At 33.9% G+C, this 23,558-nt stretch overlaps 1 protein-coding gene across 17 annotated transcripts in view; it reads right to left on the bottom strand.

Moving 5' to 3' along the window:
• ADGRL2 (adhesion G protein-coupled receptor L2) overlaps positions 1 to 23,558 on the bottom strand; it is a 189,069-nt gene that overhangs the window by 20,767 nt on the left and 144,744 nt on the right. For 11 of the 17 annotated variants that reach the window (XM_059375231.1, XM_059375233.1, XM_059375235.1 and 8 more), the window contains exons 6-16: positions 21,590 to 21,883; positions 20,935 to 21,038; positions 19,879 to 20,064; positions 19,037 to 19,075; positions 15,966 to 16,149; positions 6,162 to 6,287; positions 5,685 to 5,890; positions 4,416 to 4,589; positions 3,245 to 3,454; positions 2,074 to 2,294; positions 683 to 749 (exon numbers count right to left, since the gene is read on the bottom strand). In XM_059375231.1, the coding sequence (XP_059231214.1) occupies positions 683 to 749; positions 2,074 to 2,294; positions 3,245 to 3,454; positions 4,416 to 4,589; positions 5,685 to 5,890; positions 6,162 to 6,287; positions 15,966 to 16,149; positions 19,037 to 19,075; positions 19,879 to 20,064; positions 20,935 to 21,038; positions 21,590 to 21,883 (1,811 nt within the window). The remainder of the gene's footprint in view (positions 1 to 682; positions 750 to 2,073; positions 2,295 to 3,244; positions 3,455 to 4,415; positions 4,590 to 5,684; positions 5,891 to 6,161; positions 6,288 to 15,965; positions 16,150 to 19,036; positions 19,076 to 19,878; positions 20,065 to 20,934; positions 21,039 to 21,589; positions 21,884 to 23,558) is intronic. The other 6 variants (XM_059375236.1, XM_059375238.1, XM_059375223.1 and 3 more) reach the window with 1 other exon arrangement.

The raw sequence follows: 23,558 nt of genomic DNA, 5'->3' as shown, positions 1-23,558 counted from the left end.
ACCAATATTTTTATTTGGCATTTGAAAAGTAACTTTATTTCTTTTGAGTTAAAAATTGATCTAAGACTCAGTTATTAATCTAAGCTTAAAAATTTTTTTTTGTGCTCTAAAAAGCTTAGGGTGTGGACATTTATTTTAAAAGCACTAAATTATTATGTGGAAATTAATATAATAAGTATTAAGCTAATGTTCTTTCAATTCCATAAAACATTCGTTTAATTTATAAATGCCACATAACTTGATACAGGGCTAATATTACAGATTTTGGAGACAAAACTCCTGAACCACAACTCTTAGCAAAAAACTCAACTATCCAAAACCAAAACACACTATACATTTCAGTTATTCCTTTCTAATTATTAAACTAGGCCCGAATCATGCAATCTAAACATAATTTACATATTTTTTTTAGATTATGACATGCATTGTTGCAAACTAAATTAGATAAGAAAAAGTATTTTTTAGAGGAAAAAGGATTTTTGAAATAGACCAATCAGCAAGTACATAAACTCTCAATAATGGTATAACATTTAAGGTATACACGCAGTTTTATCCTGTAGGTTAGACATGTTTATAAACCCTTGAATGCACAGATTAATTAAAAATAAAACCAGTTATCTTGGTTTCAGTGGCACTACAAAAGTAGCAAGCTAAAAATGAAGGGAAAACAGAGTTTGCTTACCAGAATAATGAAGGTAACTGGTCCAATGAAACTCCATATAAAATAGTTATCAACATGAAGCCAGCAACTATTATGAAAAGAAGGTTATGTATTAAGTAGCTTCAATGGATCCTCAACATTACCAAAAATATAGGATTCTTAAAAATCTAACAAAACTATCTTTATATCTGCCTTTGAAAATTCATTTGTCATGGCTAAGAACAATTTTAATAATTCTGAGTTGGCTTTGATATAAAGAGTAGTAATTTATTTACTTCAGCTTAATGTTTTTCATTTCAGGTTTTAAATTTGGTAAAGGCATTCATTATTCTGCTCGTATGGGATAAACAATAAACCCCACCACACCCCAATCCCTAAATCTTAAGACCTCTGACTATATCAAGGAAAACTTGAAACTCAATATTCCAAATGGTCTCATCATTTTAAAGTTCTTATCTTCAAAATTTGCCTTTCAGATCAATATCTGAGCGACAGTGTTTAACCCTATGAAACAAAACAGACAAAATATTCAGCTGTTATGCCTGTTTCAAAACAGCACAGCATAAATATAATACCTCAACTGGGAATGGATGAATACGAGATAAAAAAAAATCAAAGCATAGCACTCATATAGTATTAGAGTAAATGATGCATAAACTTATTAAGACAGATTTTACTTAGTGGTTCATTTTTCATATAACATTGAATCCCCACTGAATTTTTTTTATTTGTCTTTCATCATCTGTTTAGTCAAAAAGCTTTCTTTAGTCCAAAGAATCTTTATATAACTAATTTTATCAAAGGCAAATATAAGCAGAATTGGGAGGCAAATTCATGCTCCTAGCAAATAAAAGCCTTACAAATATGGCTATGTCTACCTTCTGTCATTTTCCATAAATATCTATATTTTTTATAAATGAAAGACAGTGACTTATTTTAATCCTTTTAAACTGCCTGACAAAATATTATCAAAGTAGAACATATGGGATGGAATGTGCTATTGTCACAATTCAGAATGAGAGTTAGCTAGAGGGTCGGCTGCACAAAGAGAGCTAATGAAGCATTAGGTTAAAACTGAGTAGTTAAACCTGTCAGATGCTTTAAGTTCAGAAGAATTTTTACTTAATATCTTTCTAAGGCCAAAAAGTTATTTACTTTTTCAATTTGTTTCAGGTCAATCTTTTGTGTTAAAAATAAAGTCCATAATTTAGAATCTGCCTTGCCAGAGTACAAATCCTCTGAACCTAGAAAATTACAAAAGACTTGATTGTAATTTGTGCACGGCATGCCCATTCTCTTACCAATAAAGCTTTCAGATGCTATTTTAGTCTGTCAGGGACCCGCACTGACAGCTAACAGGCTTTAAAAAATTATTCACTTGAAAAACACTCAGGTCGCTTGCAATTACTTACGCTTTTTCTGTTCCATAGCTCTTATAGTCAATAGCAGCTGAAACCCCAACCACGGTGGCAGGAAACAAGTAACCAGCAACATAATAATATTTCTTCCTTGAATATTCACTTTCAAACACTTCAACCAACATCAGGTAGAGCTGTACACCTTCTAGACACATCCAAGCAAAAGCGGCCAAAAAGAAAAAGTGTAAAAGTCCTGCAAATATTGGACAAGCAATCTAGAAAGGAAAAGAACAAAAAACCCAAGAGAGAACACATGAATACAAGCAGGGCACCCCAAAATGATGCAATATTCACTGACAGTGCTCATGATTGTCTTTAAAATACAACATTATTTAGAGTAAATGTTTCTTAAAAAAAAATTTTTTTTTAACAAATGGAAATGAGTTCTAAACACTACAAATTTGAAGAGTTTAATGCTTAATAGAGCATAATGGCAGGTGTGCTAGAAATTTCATCACTGTGAGACCCAACTATTTTTAGTAAAATTAAGTGTAAATAAGAAAATACATGTTAATTTCCTTTCTAAATTATCCACTATTAAATCTGAATATTCTACTTACAGGTTATTTGCTCCATATGTCTTTAGAACAATTGCTTCCAAGTATATTATTTTTATTTTTTCAGTAACAGAATTTAAAAATTCACTTTAGTGATGAATACCCTGGATCTAATTCCTAACATTCTTTTCCTGTCATATGCGGAGCATTCTTAAAATTCATTCCGGTGCAGATGAATACAGGGTAAAGCATTAACTACTGATTAAGTACTATTTCTGACACGGAGGCCTCCTGATGATGAACAAATTGCTCAGAAGACGAAGAAATGATCACTGACCAGAATGACTATGTAAGCAAAATGAAAACTGTAAAAATAGGATCTTTTCATTTCAGTGTCCCTGGCACTCTTTTATTCAAATTACGTGTCTTAATAACGACCCAGAAAAATGCAAAAGCATTTTTATCTGCAATAAATGCAAGAAATGAGTTCGCTCATAATAATAATACCTAACGATTACGCTTTTATTAAAAATTATCTGCCAAGATCACCACTGTCAACTTTATTGTTACAAGATCAAATAAATATCTATATAGGCATCGTGTGTGGATTCACACCTGATATAGTAATTGTCAGAGATCCAAGGGCGATAAGCTGAAGGGGTGCTTACCATGTATTTCGTCTTGTCAATGCCTATTAGGAAAATAAATTCCGCAATGAAAAGGTTGATACAAAGGTTCTTGTGAATAGTATTGCGGTCACTCTGCAGACCACGGAAAAAGCAGAAGGTGAAGATGCATATAGCCAGGCAAACAAGGGAAATGACAATTCCCACCCAGGTGATGACTGTAAGGAGTAATTCGTGAACTCCATCTTTGTACTGAAAACAAAAATAGTATGAGAAACATTAGTATTCCTGCATTGCTTCAACTAAAAGGTTAAGATAGATTTCACCATGGTAGCTCATCTTTTAATACCAAACTCTATGAATATTCTTATGTGTTCAAACAGGGCTCAAAGCTAAAATGAAAACTTGATCACATAACAGATCAATCTTATCTTATATCCAAAGAATGACCTAAGAAAGTGAAAGATTTTACCTAGAAAATAATGCAAGAATCCAATCATTTCAAAATAACGGCTGAAATAATTACCTACGTAAACCCAGATATTTATATAATAGGATAAAGGATATTCAGTTATGATTAAAAATAATTGGTATCTTAATGACTTTCCTGGCTAACAAAAAAATTTTAAGTTTTCATTTCCCCCTTGAGTTTTGATATTTATTTATATACTGAGTCAAATACACAATAGACCTGTGAGTTTTCGCGCTCTATTTCTTAAAATGTTTTTATCTTCTGGCTATCATTCCCTTCATCACAGAAAGGAATATGAAGAAACATCCCAGAAGCTATCCTGACCTTTAAAATCTGCAGTTCTGCACAGTGTGCAAAGTTGTGAGAAAAACTTAAAACAAAAGCTGAAAAACAAATTCAAACATTCCAGATGAAGAGAGTGTGTTCAATTTTAGAGCCCTCGGTCTCTTTTGTAGGACCCATCGCTATTCATTTTTTAAATCCCCGATTGCCTCTGCTAAACACCTGCCCAAAGGAGAAAAATTTAGAATGAATCTGCAAAACACATGATTTTGAGAAGTAACAATAAATAGAGTGCCAAGACGTTCAAAAAATATACGGACAGTGTAATGACATTTAGAAATCCACACTACTTTGTTTGCTTTTTAGTTACGATAAGCACCCAAAGAAGGGACTATTATAAAGCTGTTTTGAATCTCCTGAGGTTTTTCTCTGCTACTAATTAGAAGTGCAAATACTTACTGCAATTTCCCTGTGGGCCATGAGAATTGCAAAATTGGTTAGGTGGCTGCATGCACACGTTGTACGGGTTTTATTAGTGTCAACCAGCTTGCAGCCCTGGGTAGACCAATATCCCATCATAGTTCTTTCTGAGTAGTTCCAGAAGGAGCAGTTTGCATTGAAATAATTGTCAGGCTGGGAAATAAAATGACAAGATAAAATTAGGATTTTACACTCTAAGATGGCAATAGCAATTGTTTAATATGTGTAAAAGGTAATTTAGATTAAACTTTGCATGTTTCGGACTATAAAGTTTTTCATCAGCAAAATTGTAGACTATGTTATACAAGGCAGATATCTAACTTAAAAGGGGTTTTATAGTCCGAAACATTCTAAAGTGTACTCCAAATTACCAAAGACCCATTTTACACAATTACAATTTCCATCTTATGATTTTACATACTGATGGTACATTGGAATCATTTTTTTTTTTTCTTTTCTGACAAAATGACACCTATGAATTTGTCCTGTCCTGAGAAAATTCTGTAAGGATCAAGTGTTTTAAAATCGATTTGGGGCCCATTTTTATTCTAAGTGACATGTTAGCAACATCAGGGTTTTTAAGAGAGTGAACCAACTGCAGCAGATGTAAGAGAATGGCTGCACGAATTTTTTTTTCTTGGCCGATTCTGGAGATACATTTGGGCTGTCTGTGGGCACTTATTCATTCTGCTTATAACAGAAGCCAAAATCCTGCTATCTTCCAACACAGTGCAATAATTTAAACCAACTTCATTCTAAGGCACTGCAGAGAAATCACGTCTTCAAAGCCTAGATTTTTAAAAACCCAATGCTTGATAACAATTGTATCACATAGGATCAGTAAAGTCAAAAAGAACAAAAACAAAACCAAAAAGGTCTGCCACACTAAAAAGGCAGAGTCCTAAGAGTTAACGTTCCGTTATCCTGCTGTTAAGGTAAGAGTTAATTTTCATTCTCAAACAAATTACAGTCATTTACATTTTCCTGTTGATTACTGAATTAGCTTTCATTAAGAATACACTTAAGTTCTAATAATCACTGAACCAGGCTCATTTAATTTTATGTTCACAGACTTAAATAAACTTATGTCTGACCTAATCCAACATTTGAAATTCAAATGGAAAGGTCTTTCCTCTCCTCTCCGCAATCTTCCCATTCCCTCTCTCCCATCCCCAGCCCGTCAAGTTTTGCGTTCTTTCCTCACTGGTTTTATAACCTTCCACTACTTCATCAGAACATAGAACTTACATCAATGTGTGGCAGGGTGAAAAGCACAGGATCTGTCAAGTAGACTCGGCTGGATTCTTTATTGAGTGAAACGGAAATGACGTGGGAATTCACTGCAATCGTGCTATTCCGACCAATAAAGTCAGCACCCAGTTTTATGGTTGCATTTTCTGTACTAAGAAACTGTCCCAAACTCCGGTAAATGATGAACACCAACTTTGCAAGCCCTAGGAAGGTAAAAGTAGTCATATGCCTTTCCAGGAAATATGCTTATGAATAAAATAAAATACATTCAAGTAAGAATAAAAGGGAAAAAAAGTCCTTATGGACTCTGTATAGATTAAGTTTCTTGGGAAAGAGTAAAGCATTATTTTAAATCTGCTTTTAAATGGTAAGCAGCATTGTTACATTAGGAGTCAAATAGTTGGCATTTTAGGGTTAATAGAGTTAAATGAACAAAAAACCTGTCAATTTTTAAAAGACTCTGCTCCATCTTACCATTCCTGCTGTTCTGTTTGACAGTATTTGCAGAGAGCTGGATTGAGCTGCCTGCGCCTTTGATGCCCAGAGGAAATTTAAAGTCTTGAACCTGTCCTTCTGTACTGAGTACTGCAACTTCCAGAACTGGATGAGGGGGAAGGAGAAAAGGGCATTCTTTAAACTACAAAGAGGCAAATGATAATTGCATGAAAACCACTGCTTCTTTTTTTTCTACTTACAAAACTTTACTGTTACATTTCAATAAAATCATGAACTAAATGACTCGAGGAGGTCTAAAACCTTGATCACTCTAAAAATTTTTATATAATAATTTTAACATTTTTTCATAGTTTTGTATCTTTTGTCATCAACTAATTCCAGACATTGTCCTTAGGAATACTAATTGTGTATGAGCTGAAAGCGCACAACTTTCAAAGTTTCATTTATATTGAAAATAAACAAACCTATTTCAAAATGAGTTTTTTGGCTCTGTACATTAAATAACTTTTCAATGAACATTCCTTGACAATAGCAAAATGAAATATGAAGCATAAATCTGAGTGCCTTTATTACATGTATACATTTATTTCTTTGCATAGGATACATTTTAATAGATAATGAGATTGCATAGCTCAATTTTGCAATACTTGATTTTCTCTGATTTCTAAACATGGTGAGACCAGCACAGCACAACATTTTATGAGAAAATGTCTGGCATTATGTTAAAACCTCCCATTAATTCTCACTAGTTACTATAAATGTTTACATATTTAAGTTGGGCAAAACAGGCCCTGTGTGCCAAATCTGTCCTGTCATCTTTTCTTGTAAATAAAGTTTTTACTAAAATACATCCATGTATGCTCATTTACACATTCTTTATGGCTGCCTGGTGCTACAATGTCCGGTAAGCGTTTGCAACTCAGACCATGTGGTGTAGTTGCCTAGGATATATATTATTTGGGCCTTTATAGTAAAAGTTTACTCAACTACTGTACTTAATATTCCAAAGTTCAAAAATTCATGGAAAGGCAAACAAGCTGACATATAACACTAAGAACATTAACCTAATCAACAAGACCAATGTTAAACTTTTTTTCCATACACACACACACACACACACACATAATTTAAGTCATCAACATAAACATAGCTACTATAATTCCAATAAAGATTCTAATACTTTACATCAATATTCATCATATTCACATAATTTTTAAAAAGAATGGAAAAGTACTATTGTTTCTGCTAAAGTCAACTATTTCATATTAATAATAAGATTATGCCATTTTATTGATGAAATGAGAGGAATTATACAAAATTCATTAGTTTCATATATTAGCATTTTTAAAAGTAACACATACTTTTTAAATAATTCAATACATACAGTTCATACATTTTTCTCTGAACTTCACTCTACTGGTATATATTTTTGTATAGCTCTTTCCATACATAGACAAAGATGAGTATATGTGTTTGTAGACACACACACATACACAGAGATATGATTAATTCATCCAACCCCTTTCCTTTTACAGATAAGAACTTATACTATTATAGTAACTTTTGGATAATAATTTATTCTTCTAAATCTTTCATAAATTTGTTGTGTAAACTACACATAGATTTAGTTTTATCTATGAAATCAGAACACTGTAAGATTTTCATGTGTCAAGCTCCTAAAATACAAATTTATAATGACAGTTATATAAATCTTAGAATTCTATAAGCTGCAGAAGCTGGTTAAAATATTTATTTTATTGGTTTACGCTTAGAAATATTAAGCAGGTGGGTAGGTAGGTGACCTTCATTCATCATATCAGATCCCATGTGTGTGGGAAGAAGGAAAAGTAGGGGAAGAAAAGAGAAAAATATACATCTAATGTATGCCTCACTCTTTTTACACTGAAAGAGACTCTCAGTTATTAACTTTTCTCTTTTTTTCCAATTCCTAACTTTTCTTAATTAAAGCAAGACAGAAGACAGGGTAAAAAACTGAAATCTTTTGAGTTTTCATGAAAAGTTCCAAATATAGACATATACGTACAAAAAGTTAATTTCTTTTTAAAGATTTTATTTATTAATTTGAGAATGAGAGGGAGAAGTAGACTCTGCACTGAGCAGGGAGCTGATGTGGGGGCTCCATCCCAGGATCCTAAGATCATGACCTGAGTCAAAGACAGATGCTGAACTCACTGAACCACCCAGGCACCCCCCCAAAGAGTTAATTGTGTTCAACAAATATTTCTGATCAAACTTTAATTTCAGTCAATGTATATTTACATAAGCTTAAAAATCAAATCCATAGCAAAAAAAGGGTAATAATTTGAATTTTAAAAGGATCATTAATACAGATCTTTGTAGAGAATCAATAATCAACTTCATATTAATCAATAAATTTATATCAATAAATAAGTAAATTTAAAAACAGACAAAAGGGAAAACTTCCAAGAAACAAAAAACGGAAAAAAAAAATATGAAAAGCTCTAACAGTTTATCACCATTACAGAAAATAAAATAATAGCTAAATACATACTCAATCTTAAAAAACTGTTCCGAATACAGAAAGAATGCTTTTCAACTCATTTCATAAGACTTGTATAATCCTGATGCATAAAACAGCATAAGGAAAAAATTACAGAATATTCTCTTATTAAAAGGTTGTAAAAATGTTTAACAAATTATATGGACACTAAGTATAATCTTGAACAAACTGAGGTTAAGTCTAAAGGGCATTAGAAAATATATTAATGTAATTCACCAAATTAAGAAATTAAGCACACAAAAAATTATTAACCAAAAGAAATCAACAAACACCAAAACCAATTCAATTTAAAAACAGTTTACAAAATAATAAAAGAAAAGAAAAAATCTTTGCCTGGGGAAAGGTTTTGTTATCAGATGAAGTTTTATCTAACCAAATCTACAGGCAAAGTGAAAAACTCAGGAAGCATTCTTTCTAAAGCCAGTAAGACCCCTATTAGGGGTTTTATTTATTAGCATTGTACTAAAAGACCTAACGAATGCAGTAATTCAAGAAAAAAGTTGTATGACACCTGGGTGGCCTTAGTTGTCAGTTAAGTTTCTGCCTTCTGCTCAAGTGATCTCTGGGCCCTGGAACAGAGCCCCCATTGGGCTCCCTGCTCAGCAGGGAACCTGCTTCTCCCTCTGCCTCTACTCCTACCCTTGAGGGCTCATGCTCTTTTGTTAATCCTCTCTCACAAATAAATAAGTAAATAAATAAAAAAATTTTTTAAGAAAAAAGAAAAGAAAAGGTGTAAAGACTGAAGAAAAAAGCAAGCTTTTTATTTACAGAAGATATCACTAACTACATAGCAATTTTTAGAGAGCCTCCATATGATTGGAAGTAAAAGAATTTAGCAAGGGTGCAATCAGCAAAATCAACTGTGATCCTATACACTGAGCAACAGACAATTAGAATATGTAACCTTAAAAAAGATACTTTACAATAAAAACAAATAGTGCAAGTTATCTAAGAATAAACCTGATTTTTATAAGTGCAAGACATTAATGGGAAAAATACAGAACGTCATTAGAAGACCTAACAACAAATGGAGAATTATATGAGATCTTATTTGAGATACTTCAACGGGTAAATAAATCTGTGAAACTTCTTTCAAAATCAATCTACAAACTCAGCTTAATTCTTTTTTTTAACATAATATTTTATTTTTAATTTCTTCAAATTTTTATTTAAATTCCAGTTAGTTAACATACAGCATGATACTTGTTTCAAGAGTAGAATTTAGTGATTTATTACTTACATAAAACACCCAGGGCTAATCACAAGTGTCCTCTTTAATGACCATCATCCATATTTAACTCACCCCCCACTCACCTCCCCTCCAGCAACCCTGAGTGTGTTCCCTACAGTCAAGGGTCTCTTACGGTTTGTTTCCTTCTCTTCAGCCTAATTCTAATAAAAATTCCAACAAGACTTTTTGTAAGGAAAAAAAAAAAATTTCCTTACTTTTTGTAAGGAAAAAAAAAAAAAAGATTTTTTTGAGATTGTGGAACTCGATGGCTGACTTTATGGAGAAGACATGCCAAAAGCAGCTAAGGCAATTCTTCCAGGAGCAGAAATGAAAGAACTCACCAGATAGCAATATCATTAAAACAAAAACAAAAGGAGCAATGCATAACACACTTCTAATGTGTATAGAAAACAACAGAGATAGCCTTACAAACCACAAGGAAAAGTTAAGAATTATGAAATAAAAGTACTGAAACAACATATTATCCCCCCAAAACTCCAGAAAACAAAAACCAAATTAGTTTCTGCCTTCATACCACAAACAAAACATAATTATTAAAAACACAGATATTAAAACAAAATTATAAAAAGGCAAAATTTTATCATTTCTGAAGTCTTATATAAGATCATTTAAAAAGTTATAGGTATAACTATAGAGAAAATTTTCTTGAGAACACCAAAAAGGAAACCTGCTTAATAACACCCTAAAAGCACCTACCCTAAGAGAACAGACTGATAAATTTGACTTCATTATTCTGTAAAACAAAAGATGCCATAAACAAAGTAAAAAAGAGAAAGCATGCACAGAAAAAATATTTTCAAACTATACAGTCTGCAAAGAATTAGTGTCCAGAATGTATGAACTACAAAGAAACAGATGCATACGTCAAAGTCGTGGAGAACAAATTCACAGAAGAGAAATCTGAAATAACCAATAAAGGCATTAAGTAATCTGAGAACTGCAAATTAAAACAATAATGTGATCAATTCTAACCCATTAGAACAATAACACTTATGTCAATAACAAAGTGTTATTTAGCAAAGAGATTGATGGGGAGAGAACAATGGCATTAACAGGTGAGGATGTAAATTGGTAAACAATATTAGAGAGCAACTTGGCAGTATTTAATAAAGTTGGAGATGGGCATGCTCCATCATTCAAAAATTCTATTTCTAGGTATGTATATCCATATATGTCTAGAAAGGCACATACACATGACAACAAAGACATACAAAAACCTTCACGGTTTTCCTTCTTATTAGTAAAAAGCATACGCCACTAAAAAACCTATCATTGGCATATTAAATAACTGTGATGTACCTTAGATCAAACAAAAGAATTAACTAGAGATGAACATATTAACATGCATAAGAATAAAAATATAATGGCAAGGGACAATTATACAACCACAACTATAGTGTGAAATCATTAATGTTAAAAGTGTAAAAAGCAACTGTTAAATGTACATAGTTGTAGACCAAGTTGGGGGGGTAGCTTATTAAGGAAAGGTTACACCATTCTTGGTCTGATCAAGAAATAGAGGACCCAGAAGACTTACACATTATTGATAACTCCTTATTTTCTCCAAAATGTGAAGCGAATATGGTACAATACTAAGATGTGGTTCAGCTGGGTGACTGGAATACAAATTATTTATGATATTTTCTGTATCCTTAAAATAATATATGCCTTGTACCACAGATTTCCTGACACTGAATACACTTCATTCATAGGAAAGCCTCCCTCACAACCAATGATATAGATCATATTTTAATATATTTTTCTATCCATGTACTTTTCAGATTCATTTCTGAGTAATGGCTCCAATGAAAGAAGAGGGGAAGAATAGAGAACATACAGGAAAATCTATGATGTGTGCCAGAAGACCTGCAGCATTCTAGGCTCCATCAGCCTGAATCCAAGGTACAAATAATATGGAGCTGACTAAAGATGACAGTCGCACAGCCAGAACCAAACCTCAGTGGTGATGCGGTGTGAAGGAGTATAAGCCTTCACTCTTGCAAGATGCTGTGACTGGGGGTTTTGTTACCACAATACAACTAAGTCTAAATTGACAATCATGTTGGCTGCTAAGCCCACTGGGAAAATAAATGATACGGAATTTTATAACAAATGGATTAGGCTGATAAAACCTAAGTCACCTAATCAATCATAAGATCACAAAGAAAGACAACCTAACATGTGCCTCTTTTGCAGGATGCAACAGCAATTTCTTTGAGAAAATAAACAAAGAAACAAACTTAAACCTGACCTGATTAAGCCTCTAGATCCAATTACAGTACATCTCAATCATGTAAAATGCTATCACGGGGATGAAAACAGCCAAATATAGGATGTGGGAAATTCCATAGTACAAATCATCTGCTCAATTTCTTCAAAAAGAGGGTAAAAGTTTATAAAAAAGATGTAGAGAGAAATGACTCAAGCAATGTTATCAAATGTACTACATGGACTTGTCTGTATCCTGGTCAAAACAAATTAAGTATTAACAAATTTACAAAATGAAGTAAATTTAGACATATTTTTGAACATACTATTTTTGTTAATCTTCAAATGTGTGAAAATGATATTATTGTTCTTTTAAGCATGGGATGCATATTAAGGTATTTACAGTAGTAATATGATACTAAAATTTGCTTTAAAATGCAATGGTGAGAGGAATAAGTGAAATAAGATTAACCAGACGCTGTGGAAGGTGCATAACTTTTTAGCAACATGAGAAACTTCTGCTCCTCTTAAGACATCATTAAGAAAATAAAAAGAAAAGTCACATGCTGAGGGAAAATATTCACAGTTCATACAGTCAGCAAGACTTACTATATAAGGGATAGATTATAAATCTTCATAACTCATTATTAAGAAGAAAAACAGAGCAAATAGAAATGGGGAAACTATAGGGACACTTTACATAAAAATACATGAATGACTGACCCATAAGCACATAAGAGTTGAATAGTTATCAGCCCTAAGAACCACAGCGAGTCTATAAATGCAAAATAGAACTAAGATGAGATGACACTACAAGCCACTTGAATGGCTAAAATTAAAAGGACTGACAATCCCAAATGTTAGTGAGGCAAGTCTCATGGCAGTCAGGAGTATGAAATGGTATGACGACTTGGGAAAACTGCAGCTTTACAAGTAACAGTGAAAAGGGGAAAACGATGCAAACCCCTAATAAGAGAATGAAAACACAAAGAGTGGTGTTTCCTTATAATGGAATACTACTCAGCAACAAAAAGGACTGGACTACAGATGCTCCTACCAACACAGACAAATCTCAAAAACACTACTCTGTGTAAAAATGCATGATCAAAAAGAGTACATATTGTATGATGCCATTCAACTAACGGTCCAGAGTAGGCAAAAATAAATTACGGTGACAGAAAACAGATCATTGGTCATCTGGGGCTGGGGTTTGAGCAGATCTACTGCTAGAGAATAAAGGGCCCTTCTGAGGTGACAGAATGTTGACCATGCTGTGGGACACATAGTGTGCATTTGTCGGAACTCACCAACTATACACGTATGACAACTATTATATATATATTTTATCTCCAAGTTGACTTAAAAAAGCTATAATCAGATATATTTATGACAGATATAATTGTACCATTTTTATGAGGTCATATAAAGGTCATATAAGGATAAATCACACAATGAAGTTAAACTAAGGATTCAAGCAGAAATCACTAAGGAGTAAATCAAATTGTCTTAATAACCTAAGATAGTGTACCATGCCCTAAATTTAGATAAGAACTTCAGAAAAGTGAGGATATAAAGGAATAATAAGCTATTTTAGTCCTCATGTCTAAAAAAAGAACAGTTCCTAGGAAAAAGGTAAATGCTTTCCTCATACTAAAGCATGGACTGTATTTGCCACAAAATTATATTTTAGCAACAAACAAAAAGTCCTAACTGTGCAAGAGAATGTAAAATGACTTTCATACTGATAATTCTTGGGTAATCTACATGCATATGGTAAATTCAGGCCATTATTTTTGAGAAGTCAGTAACATGTGTACTGCATACTGTAAGAGTCTTTACCCACAATGTTCTTTTTAAATTTTTGTAAAGATATTTTAGTTTTTTAAGCAATCTCTACATCCAATGTGGGGCTTAAACTCACAACCCCAAGATCAAGAGTCACATGCTCTACTGACTGACCTAGCCAGGCACCCAATATTTTTTAATTAAAATTTTCTTTTAAAAAGAGTGAAGATTAATCCCTTATAATTCTGAAAAACAGGCATTAGAAAACATATTTTCCTGGACATTAACATTTTCAGACTCTGCCTCAAGCTGGTGTAGAAATATCTCAGAGATTGAAGAACAGCGCATCCTGTATATGTGAGGCTCATGGGAGCATAGCACGTCGCGCTGGTCCATCCAATATTCTTGCACTCTTTGAGAGGGTGTAGGAGGGAAATAACAGGTGTTTTAAAAAAGATAGCGATTGGAAGATTTGGAAAACAAATGTCACTTCAAACAATATTTTCTATGATTCACTCTCTAAGATGATCAAGTTTACACTCTTTTATCCGTACAGGTACATTGCTGGGAAAATTTGAGAAGAATTGTTCAATGCACATTGATTCAATGCACAAGGGATTTTATGAGACCAGCTAATAAATTAGCCAAATTTAATGAAAGCTTTAGACAGAAAGAGGGAGCTTTCTTCATTTTGTATTACTGCTAAAGGTATGGTAGAGCGTCACTTTCCTTATGACTGGTATCCCAGATCATGGCCAGCCAAATTACGTATCTTGACTTCATTTAATTTGAAGTTACTGAGTTATCTATCATCCCTAAAGCTCATAGTACATAAAAACATGATTTTCATAATAATTTTTTCTTTCTAAAATTTCAGCTACTTAAAATAAACTTGAGGTTTTAAATTTAAATTCCGTTATTGTAATTTGATTCTATACTTTTTAATTTTTATTTATTAATTTGATAGACAGAGATCACAAGTAGGATGAGAGGCAGGCAGAGAGAGAAGAGAAGCAGGCCTCCTGCTGAGCAGAGAGCCTGATGCAGGGCTCGATCCCAGGACCCTGGGATCATGACCTGAGCCGAAAGCAGAGGCTTTAACCCACTGAGCCACCGAGGCGCCCCAGATTCTATACACTTTTATTTTCTGCATTTTAGAATACAAATTCCCAAGACTTAGGAAGGCACAATTAAGCAATGAGATAGGGCGTCCCACAGAGCAATACCTTATTCAGTACCTGTTGTGCCAATGCACTCTTTCACTGCAAAAGTTGTCTGTGTTCTCTTCTGGCTTTTTTTTCCCCACTTGAATGCTTGGGAAACTTTTTTACTTTACTAAAAGATATTATAAATATCGCTTGAGTTCAACTTCTCTGAATAACCAACAATTCTACATCAGTCAAGCCTAAATGAATATAATTTTACTGTACTTACTGTAATTTTTCAAATATTATCAAAAGTGAATTCCCACCTCTCATGGACAGCATTTAAATGCCAAATTTAAATGCTTCGAAACTATCTGCAGCTATTTTGCAATCTATGAAGCATGGACAGTCTGCATTATGGGAGATGTAGTTCGCAGACCACATTTTCACATGAAGGCGGTTGTGTTTAGTATAAACATTTGGCTCAAATTCTGTGTGCCTAAAATATTTGATTTGGAGAATAGATTACAGAAAGTAATTTAAATTCATTAGGAACATATTACATAAAATGGAAAAGCATTTGCCAGAGTTCCATAGCAAGTACTTTCATTACTTACGCAATCCATATACTGGCATTTAAGTACTCTAAGCTTCTTTCCTTTAATGATTTTTCAGTTGGGGGTGGGGTGGGGAGAAACCCTACATAAAACCAACTTTTAAAAGATATAGACAGATTTCGGCTTTTGCATTAATTTTATAAAGTGTGATCAATAATAATTTGATGAAAGAGAAGTCTGGCCCTGGGAAAGAACAGATTCAGAAAGGAAGCATCATTCTCTTAAACATTTATCTTCTAAATCAAAATTAATCCTGACAATGTACTCACTTACCGATATTTTCTGTAGGCATGGAGACCCTCGTTGGTTCTACAAGATTGTCAGCCAGGACAAAAGCTCCTTCTTCCAATGTATCAAGTAACATTGTTGCTGTATGAGCTTGCTCAGAAGAATTCATGTGTTTCCAGGATTCCAAAGCTTCAGGTCTCAGAAGATTGTCCACTGTGTCCACAATTGCCTACATCCATTAGAAAACCACCATTAGTTCTGACTGCTTCTAGTACCAAGGTGATTTTCAATCACTGACTAGTGACAACTGTAGTATTTATCTGTCATGATGATTTACTCTTACTTCAAGATGGAAGAACACTTGAACAACATACACCTGGCTGATTAGGAACATATCTTACCATCTCAAAATAAAACTAACTGAAGATTAGTAGATTGCTATGTGATTATAAAGGGTAAATGTGAATAGATGCCTTGTGGATACTTACCTAACAATATCTCCATTGTCAAAGAGAAGCCCAACCAATGTCAACTCTTAACCTGAGGTATTACTGGTACATGCATGGTCACTCCTATTTATAACCTCAAGGTTTAAATGTTCTAGATAGAAAACACTGATGTCCCTGGAATAGCCTTTTATTTATGCCTGAAAGTTACACCATACTGTTTTCTGGAACCTAAACTAAAGTAATAGCCAAAATTGTGCCTTAGAACATTGTCTACTTATTACACCATTGGGGAAAAAACCAAGATGATTTCAAAGTTCATATATTATCTGTGAATATTTCACTTTTCCAATTCTCCATCCAGCTAGAAAACACTTGAGAGTACACCTTAGATGATAGACAATGATCTGTTTTTATAGAAGGATCAAGAGATCAAAACGTTTAAAGCCCATTTGAACAATTTAATGAAAACTAATAGTTTAATGAAAAATTTTAATGAACTATTAAGAAAAATAGAATAAGGTCTTCATAAACATCCAGGTTGTACATGTTCGTATTTGTAGGTTTTGTTTACTACCATGCAAAATAACAAATAAAAAATAAGACCCAGTCAGCTAAGCAACTGAAGGCAGGCCTTTGTACTGATACTTAGTATAGCTATATACTGACCATGGCTTGAATACCTGAAATCACTAAGTTTACTTACTCTACCCCATGTACCCAGCCACAACATGTCATTAAGACCGTAAATAAATTGTTTTAATCTATTGGTAATCACTGAGGGAAAAGAACATACATTGTGCAAAGAACAACAACAAAAATTGCTAGTTTGAGGTACGACATTGAAATAAGCAGGGGGAAAAGTTGTGTGAAGCTACTGTCAGAATAAGAGTAATTAGCTTAATCCATCTTAATATCCTCGTTCTATCTGCCTTGTGAGCCCCCATAACCTTCCTGGCATGTGGAAGATACTTCCAAGTGGCGTTAAAGGCTTTTCTTCCCTCTCTCTAATGGGAGACAGAATAGTCAAAATGCACACAGTGATACTGCTGCAGCCATTAACTAGAGTGGAACAGAAATTGGTCTGCCGAGGCCAGATTCATTAGTCACCAAGAAATACAGACTGGAGTCTCTAATCTAAGTTACAAATGAATCCTCTGTCACAAAGTGGGAACTCGCTTCATTTGCATAGTGTAAGTCAGCTTCTGATTTGTAATTTAAGAAGTTTTATTAGTCTTATCTGAGCAGAGAAGCTCATTTTGAGAGATACTGAAAATGACACTGGTCAGAAATTAAGGTCATGCTGAAACTTACTACATAGACACATAACTCGCTGATGACATGCTTTTATTAATTTGAAACACTCTTTATTTATTACCATTTGTACTTTTCTAGCAGAATCAAAAACGATCATTAGCCTAATCATATTCCTTAAGTAGTCTCTCCCTGCCAAAGAGAAAAAGCTATTCTCTTGCCACTAAGATATACGTCTCGGGCAACATACCAATTATTACATTTCATACATTAACTAATACCTTAAAGGTGAACTGAAAATTTCAGTACGACAAATTCTATACACTTCAGCAGTTTTTTCTTTGACCCATTAAACAGGCTAAAAAGGACATTCAGAATATTACTACCTAAAAACGAACTTTCCCACCACTTTTCCTTGTCAGGTTCTCGAGTCCAACAATGTCTATTTGCAAACTAGGGACATGACTTCTTTCTTTTGTTCTTTATTTCCTTCTAGATCTTGCTGACCGAAACTGGTAGTCATGGCTTTTGAATAACCTCTATTCCACAAAACTAAAAGCTGCTTTTGTTTTGTCGTCATACTCATATAGGTTAGTTCTTAAGGTTTGATTTACTAAGGATATGGTCCTCAGATGAGTACGATTAGAAAATAACCATCCCCCTAAAAGAAACATCTAAAATTCACATAATAAAACCAAATGCAAGCTGGTAATGTTATTCTGATCTATCACACAGAACTAGAATGGCATAGTCTACCGTCAGCCTCAGCATGCTTCCTATTACTTGGATATACCAGGGAGAAAAACCTGCTGGAGTGAACAAGGATTCTGAGCCAAACAGTGACTTTCTGTTTCTCTTAGCCTGATAAAGACCAACATAGAACATACATTGATAACTCTGTCACATTATGTATATTCCATTTCTAGTAACCCATCCCCATGTATCAACCTGATTCTAGAAATGACTCCTAAAAATTTCAGGACAAAGCCTATTTTATTTAAGAGTACACCACAGGGATAAGAAAGCAGTGACTTTTTCATGCACATACATTATGACTATACAGTCTTTGATATGATAAACTGCCAAGAATATATCATAGCTGTTTTAACTCAAGTTGTTCTTAAATCCACATAGATGACAACAGGAAACAAAGAGATTATAGGATTACTTTCCAATTCAGAGGATATTTCATTTAAATTCTTGTATGTTTGGATGAATGGAAAAAAAGCAAAAATTATAAAGGTAAATTATTTGCTTATTCTGAGAGTAATATACCTGAGAAAAGTCAACATTTGTACAGCTGATATGGGGCACATTATATAATTATCAAAGACTGAAATACATTGGATCATGCAGCAAGATGATAAAGCGTGGCTGAAGAAGGGAGAAAGCAGGGTGACAGCACAGGAGAGATACCTTAAGGTAAGCCCTGCATGTCTTCTCTCGTTTTTGGAGCTTTTTAGTGAAAGAAAAGAAAATCAGAGGTTAGATTTTGTCTGTTGAAAAGGAGGAAAAAAAGAAATCCTCAAAACTTAGGCTGGTGTTCCTGATTTCAAAGTTTGTTATGCAAGGTGGTCCTCTGGATTTTTGTGAGTTTACACTGATTGCCAAAACTGCATATTTATAGTTCATAGCTGCATTTTGTTAAGTGTACTAATCCAAAGTATCACGATAAAACCAGAACAAAAATGTCTGTTTTTTAACCCTATAACACCATATTACCCACAGATTTTGGCTTAATATGAATCTCCTATGCTTGTTGGGTAGTATGGTTAAAATAACTATCAATTTTTTGTCGTATTAGAAAAAATTAATGGCACTAATATACTATCTCCTAGAGAGGGAAACGTGCCCTTCTCCCAAAACCTGCAATTGAAAGCAATATTGTAGTGGATAACATTCCTCTGTGCATTACAATTTTAGTGCAACCACAAAAGCTGCATGTATTAGTGTACAGAGTATATGAGACGTAGAACACGCACTTTCTCCAAGTGCAGATAATGCATTCTTAAGAGGGAATACCGACCACAATCAGGCAATGTCTGCCACCAACTAAAATCTCCCTAGAAATTTTACCTTCCCCACCCCCCCATGTTGTTCCTTTTTCAACTGTAATTCTTTCTTGGGAAATTAACCATATCAGAAATTTTGTTTCTGAGTATATGTCAAGGGGGCCAGAGGTTTGGCAGTCCAGTGCTGGAGGAATCAAGAGCTGCCATATAAAATGTCTGATTAAATAACAGGAAATTCCTACCCACCTTGTTATAACTCCGTCCGGCGGAATCCTTTTCACTAGGTTTCAGTTCCTGCAGCTGTGCATCAAGAATGTCCACCAACTGCTCCATCAATCTCACTGAAGAACTCACATCGCCAGCAAACACCGGCCCTTTGGTATGTTTAGCCAGTTCATTGGCAAGACTAGCAGCATTTTCTCCACTTCTGATCTGAAATGACAATTTATATTATCTCAGTATGATTTCTTGCTCTGTTTGCGGCTTCTTGTTCTTTTCCTGAGTATCTTTGTTGTGGTGAGAGAAATATTTGCAAATATGTCAAAATCTGCAACTAATTGAGGCCAATAACTTTCTCCTCATTTCATATGATTAAAGGTTCTTAGATCCTCAACACACAAAAGAAATTCTTAACCAGACCTTTAAAAGGAATGAAAGGAAAAAAGAAAACCAGAAGTCTTTTTTTAAGTTTTTCAGATAGCTTTCTCATTTCACCGCCACCCATTTGTAAACTGCTGTTTAAAAATCTTATTTATTTATTCCAATGATCCAGAAATTTAAATTAGAATGTAATCAGTATGATACTGGGAGTTATTATCTACTCTTCACTTGCATTTCAGAAAGGTAGATGACAAAGAGGAAACTAAAATGCCACCGCATTGTGTTGTAATATTAAAGTTACTAATGCCTTTTAAAGTCGTTTTTACTTATTCTATCATAATCATCTGTGATATAAACATCTGCTTGCATTCTGTGGATTCAGTTGCAAACTTAATGGTATTTGATTTATTGGGCCGATGGGCTATTCATCTTACAAACATCAAAAGAAACAGAACAAACTGAATATAAATGAAATCAAGCAAGTATCTACTCATTAAAAAGCTTAACTTAGAAAACAGCATGCCCCAAAACATATGTAGCTTTGAATAAATAGTTTACAGACAAAACTATACATGATTTTCTTATTTTTCTACTGAACAAAGAACGATGAAGCCAGTTTCAACATACAAAGCTAAATTATTTATGCTAGACCTTAACACCCTTAATCATCAATGTGTATCATAGTAAAAGGTTCCAACCAACCTTCTGAGCCAGCTGATTTACCCAGTGTGAGGTACAGTTGCTAAGATCAGGGCCCTTAGGGTTCCATGTTCCAGTGGAAACCATGCAGAGATAGGATGCAGTTCCTACAACAGATGTAGAAAACAGCAGTGAAAAACTATTTTTCTGCATGCATTCAGGAAATCAGCTATGATGATACTACACTACATGTTAAATTTTGAATGAACACCAATGGAACTGGTTGACAGAAACTGACAAAGAGTAGGGTATAATGCAGATTATAAACAGTAAATATAAAGTCAGCATAGAAATATCAGACGTTTATAGCAAACAAACAAAGAGCCCTTGATTTTCTTGGGACTTATCCAAAATGATACATGCAATGAGAAAGGCAGCAGTAAGGAAGCCTCCCTGGAGTCCATGGGCAAAAAAATGTCAGGCTTGACCCCTATAGGTCTTCAACAGGGAGAGAGGTAATTCGGGCCTGACCTTAAATAACTTTTACTGTCCATGAGCCTGTAAGTTATCTACCAATGCTCTATTACCAAAATTAACAAAAATAGTAAAAAAATAAGCTATCATAAACGTCTCTCTTTCCTCGAAATCACTTCAGTGTAATTCAGAACCTACTCACACTAAATTTAAAAATATAAGTTTGGCATTTTACAAGAACTACCTCTTGTTCCCTTGGGACATGGCCGTTCAACCATCATTCCCCTTTGTGTCTGAGGCCACTTTATCCCCCTCGCGTCTAATGCTTCGCAGAATCTCTCTGGCAGGGGAAAAATATTTGTTACAGGAGGAATTTTGGTTGTAGAAACTGCTGGAGGTGGTTTTGTCCCTTTGCTTCCTTCCTGTGATCCAGCTACAGTTGTGCTCATGGGGCCTTTCTGTGAAGTAGTGCTTGTGGTTGATACTGTGGTTTTGAACAGCTCAGCTGAAGAAGTTATTGTCACAGCTGTGGTAGGCACTACGGAAAAAAGATGAGTATGTTAATCTCACACACACTCGCACTCATATACAGGCACACACGTGAATGTGTATATGCACACACACAACACAAAACCCCTCCCAACCAACTATCCCAAAACCACTAAAATGAGAATTAGTGGGAATACCAGTTGGGAGGAGCAAGAATAAATCCCCTCATTTATTCCAATTTATTCATATTGTTGGCTAAGTAATGATAGTTTAGACTTTACTATGGATTTTTCTGTATGACTCTAATTGTCTTAAGTCTACTTCTAAATGAAATATTTGATAATACAGCTTAAGTATACTTCATCATTTATCATCCAACAGAAACTGAAGGACAGTTTTAGTGTCTAGACCAGGTATATGTCACTATGAAACAATATAGAAAAATTCTTTTTTTATATAAGCCCATACCCTGTAAGTAATCAAATTCAAAGCATCAATAAAAATCTGAGAATTACATATAATTAGGACAACAGAAAAATCAGTCACCCACTCTACATCTTGCAGGAAAATAAATACTGTGACATCTTTCCACCCAGCAGCCATTCTTGCTTGAGAGATTTTTGAGCATGCCTGATTAGATCCAAACAGAAGATAGGCTTGGCATGCTTGTGCTGTGTTAGTAAGGAAACATCTGAGGCTTTATTAAGCATATTTACATTTGAAAACGTAGGTAGAAAATGCAACCAACTAGTTCTGGTCAGAGGTTACGATGTAATCTCTTATCAGGATAACAGGTTAGATCAAATTATGCCTAATTTGAAACCAACCCTACATACCATACTGACAATACAGAGTGTAAAAGGAACTACAGTTACACATTTGAAATTATTTTAAAAGGTTATTTTTTATTTCCAGCATCACTTCCAACTGTTTAATCTACCAGGTTTAAAAAAAAAAAATGGAGCTTAATGTTTCCTTCATTGATTGCCATTTAATTAGTTTTAACAACTAAAATTCTGCCAGTAAAACTTTAATGCTATCACTTAAAATCTATTAGGTGTTCACACTAAAGCTTCATCAACATTTGCAGATAACTGGCTCTTGAAACCTTATACATATGATGCTTTTAATAGAGTATAACAACTTAAAAACTATTTTCTAAACATTAACTTTTTTTATGCTTTCTCTATAATGTAAGAAACAAACCAGAATATTAAAACTTAAAAAACAAGTTCATCTTATCACTAATATGTTCATTATTTTAAGTTTTGGTTCAAAAGTAGTTGTTTATATAGTATGGATACTACTGACAGAATATTCTAAGTCCATCACAAAAAGTAGTGTGTACTTGTTTATAGTTCTTGAAGAGTGAGAAACTTCTTGTCAAAAAAAGACATAGACATTTTCTACACTTTTTTCCTTCTCCCTCAAGAGAAATTTTTTAATCATGTGTTTTATTTCCAGGGCATAATTTATTGACCATATGAGAGATGCTGTGTCAAACATCATGTCTACCCAGCTGCTGCAGAAACCGATTCAAACCTATCTTTTTCTGTAAAGCACTTTCCTGACATCTTGTTAAACCTCTGTAATTTTCTTTTGATTACAATGCAGCCAGGCTTTCAGTGCTTTCTCAATTAACATTTGTCAAAAGCATCACCCTCTTTTACACAACTGTCAAATGACTGCCTCTGAATCAAATCTTAAGTAGTGGGAAATCGGAG

This window comes from Mustela nigripes, chromosome 14 (assembly GCF_022355385.1).
Source record: "Mustela nigripes isolate SB6536 chromosome 14, MUSNIG.SB6536, whole genome shotgun sequence".
Classification (NCBI taxonomy): Eukaryota; Metazoa; Chordata; class Mammalia; order Carnivora; family Mustelidae; genus Mustela; species Mustela nigripes.
The sequence above is the reverse complement of the archived record's forward strand: the minus strand, read 5'-3'. Positions and strand labels throughout refer to the sequence as shown.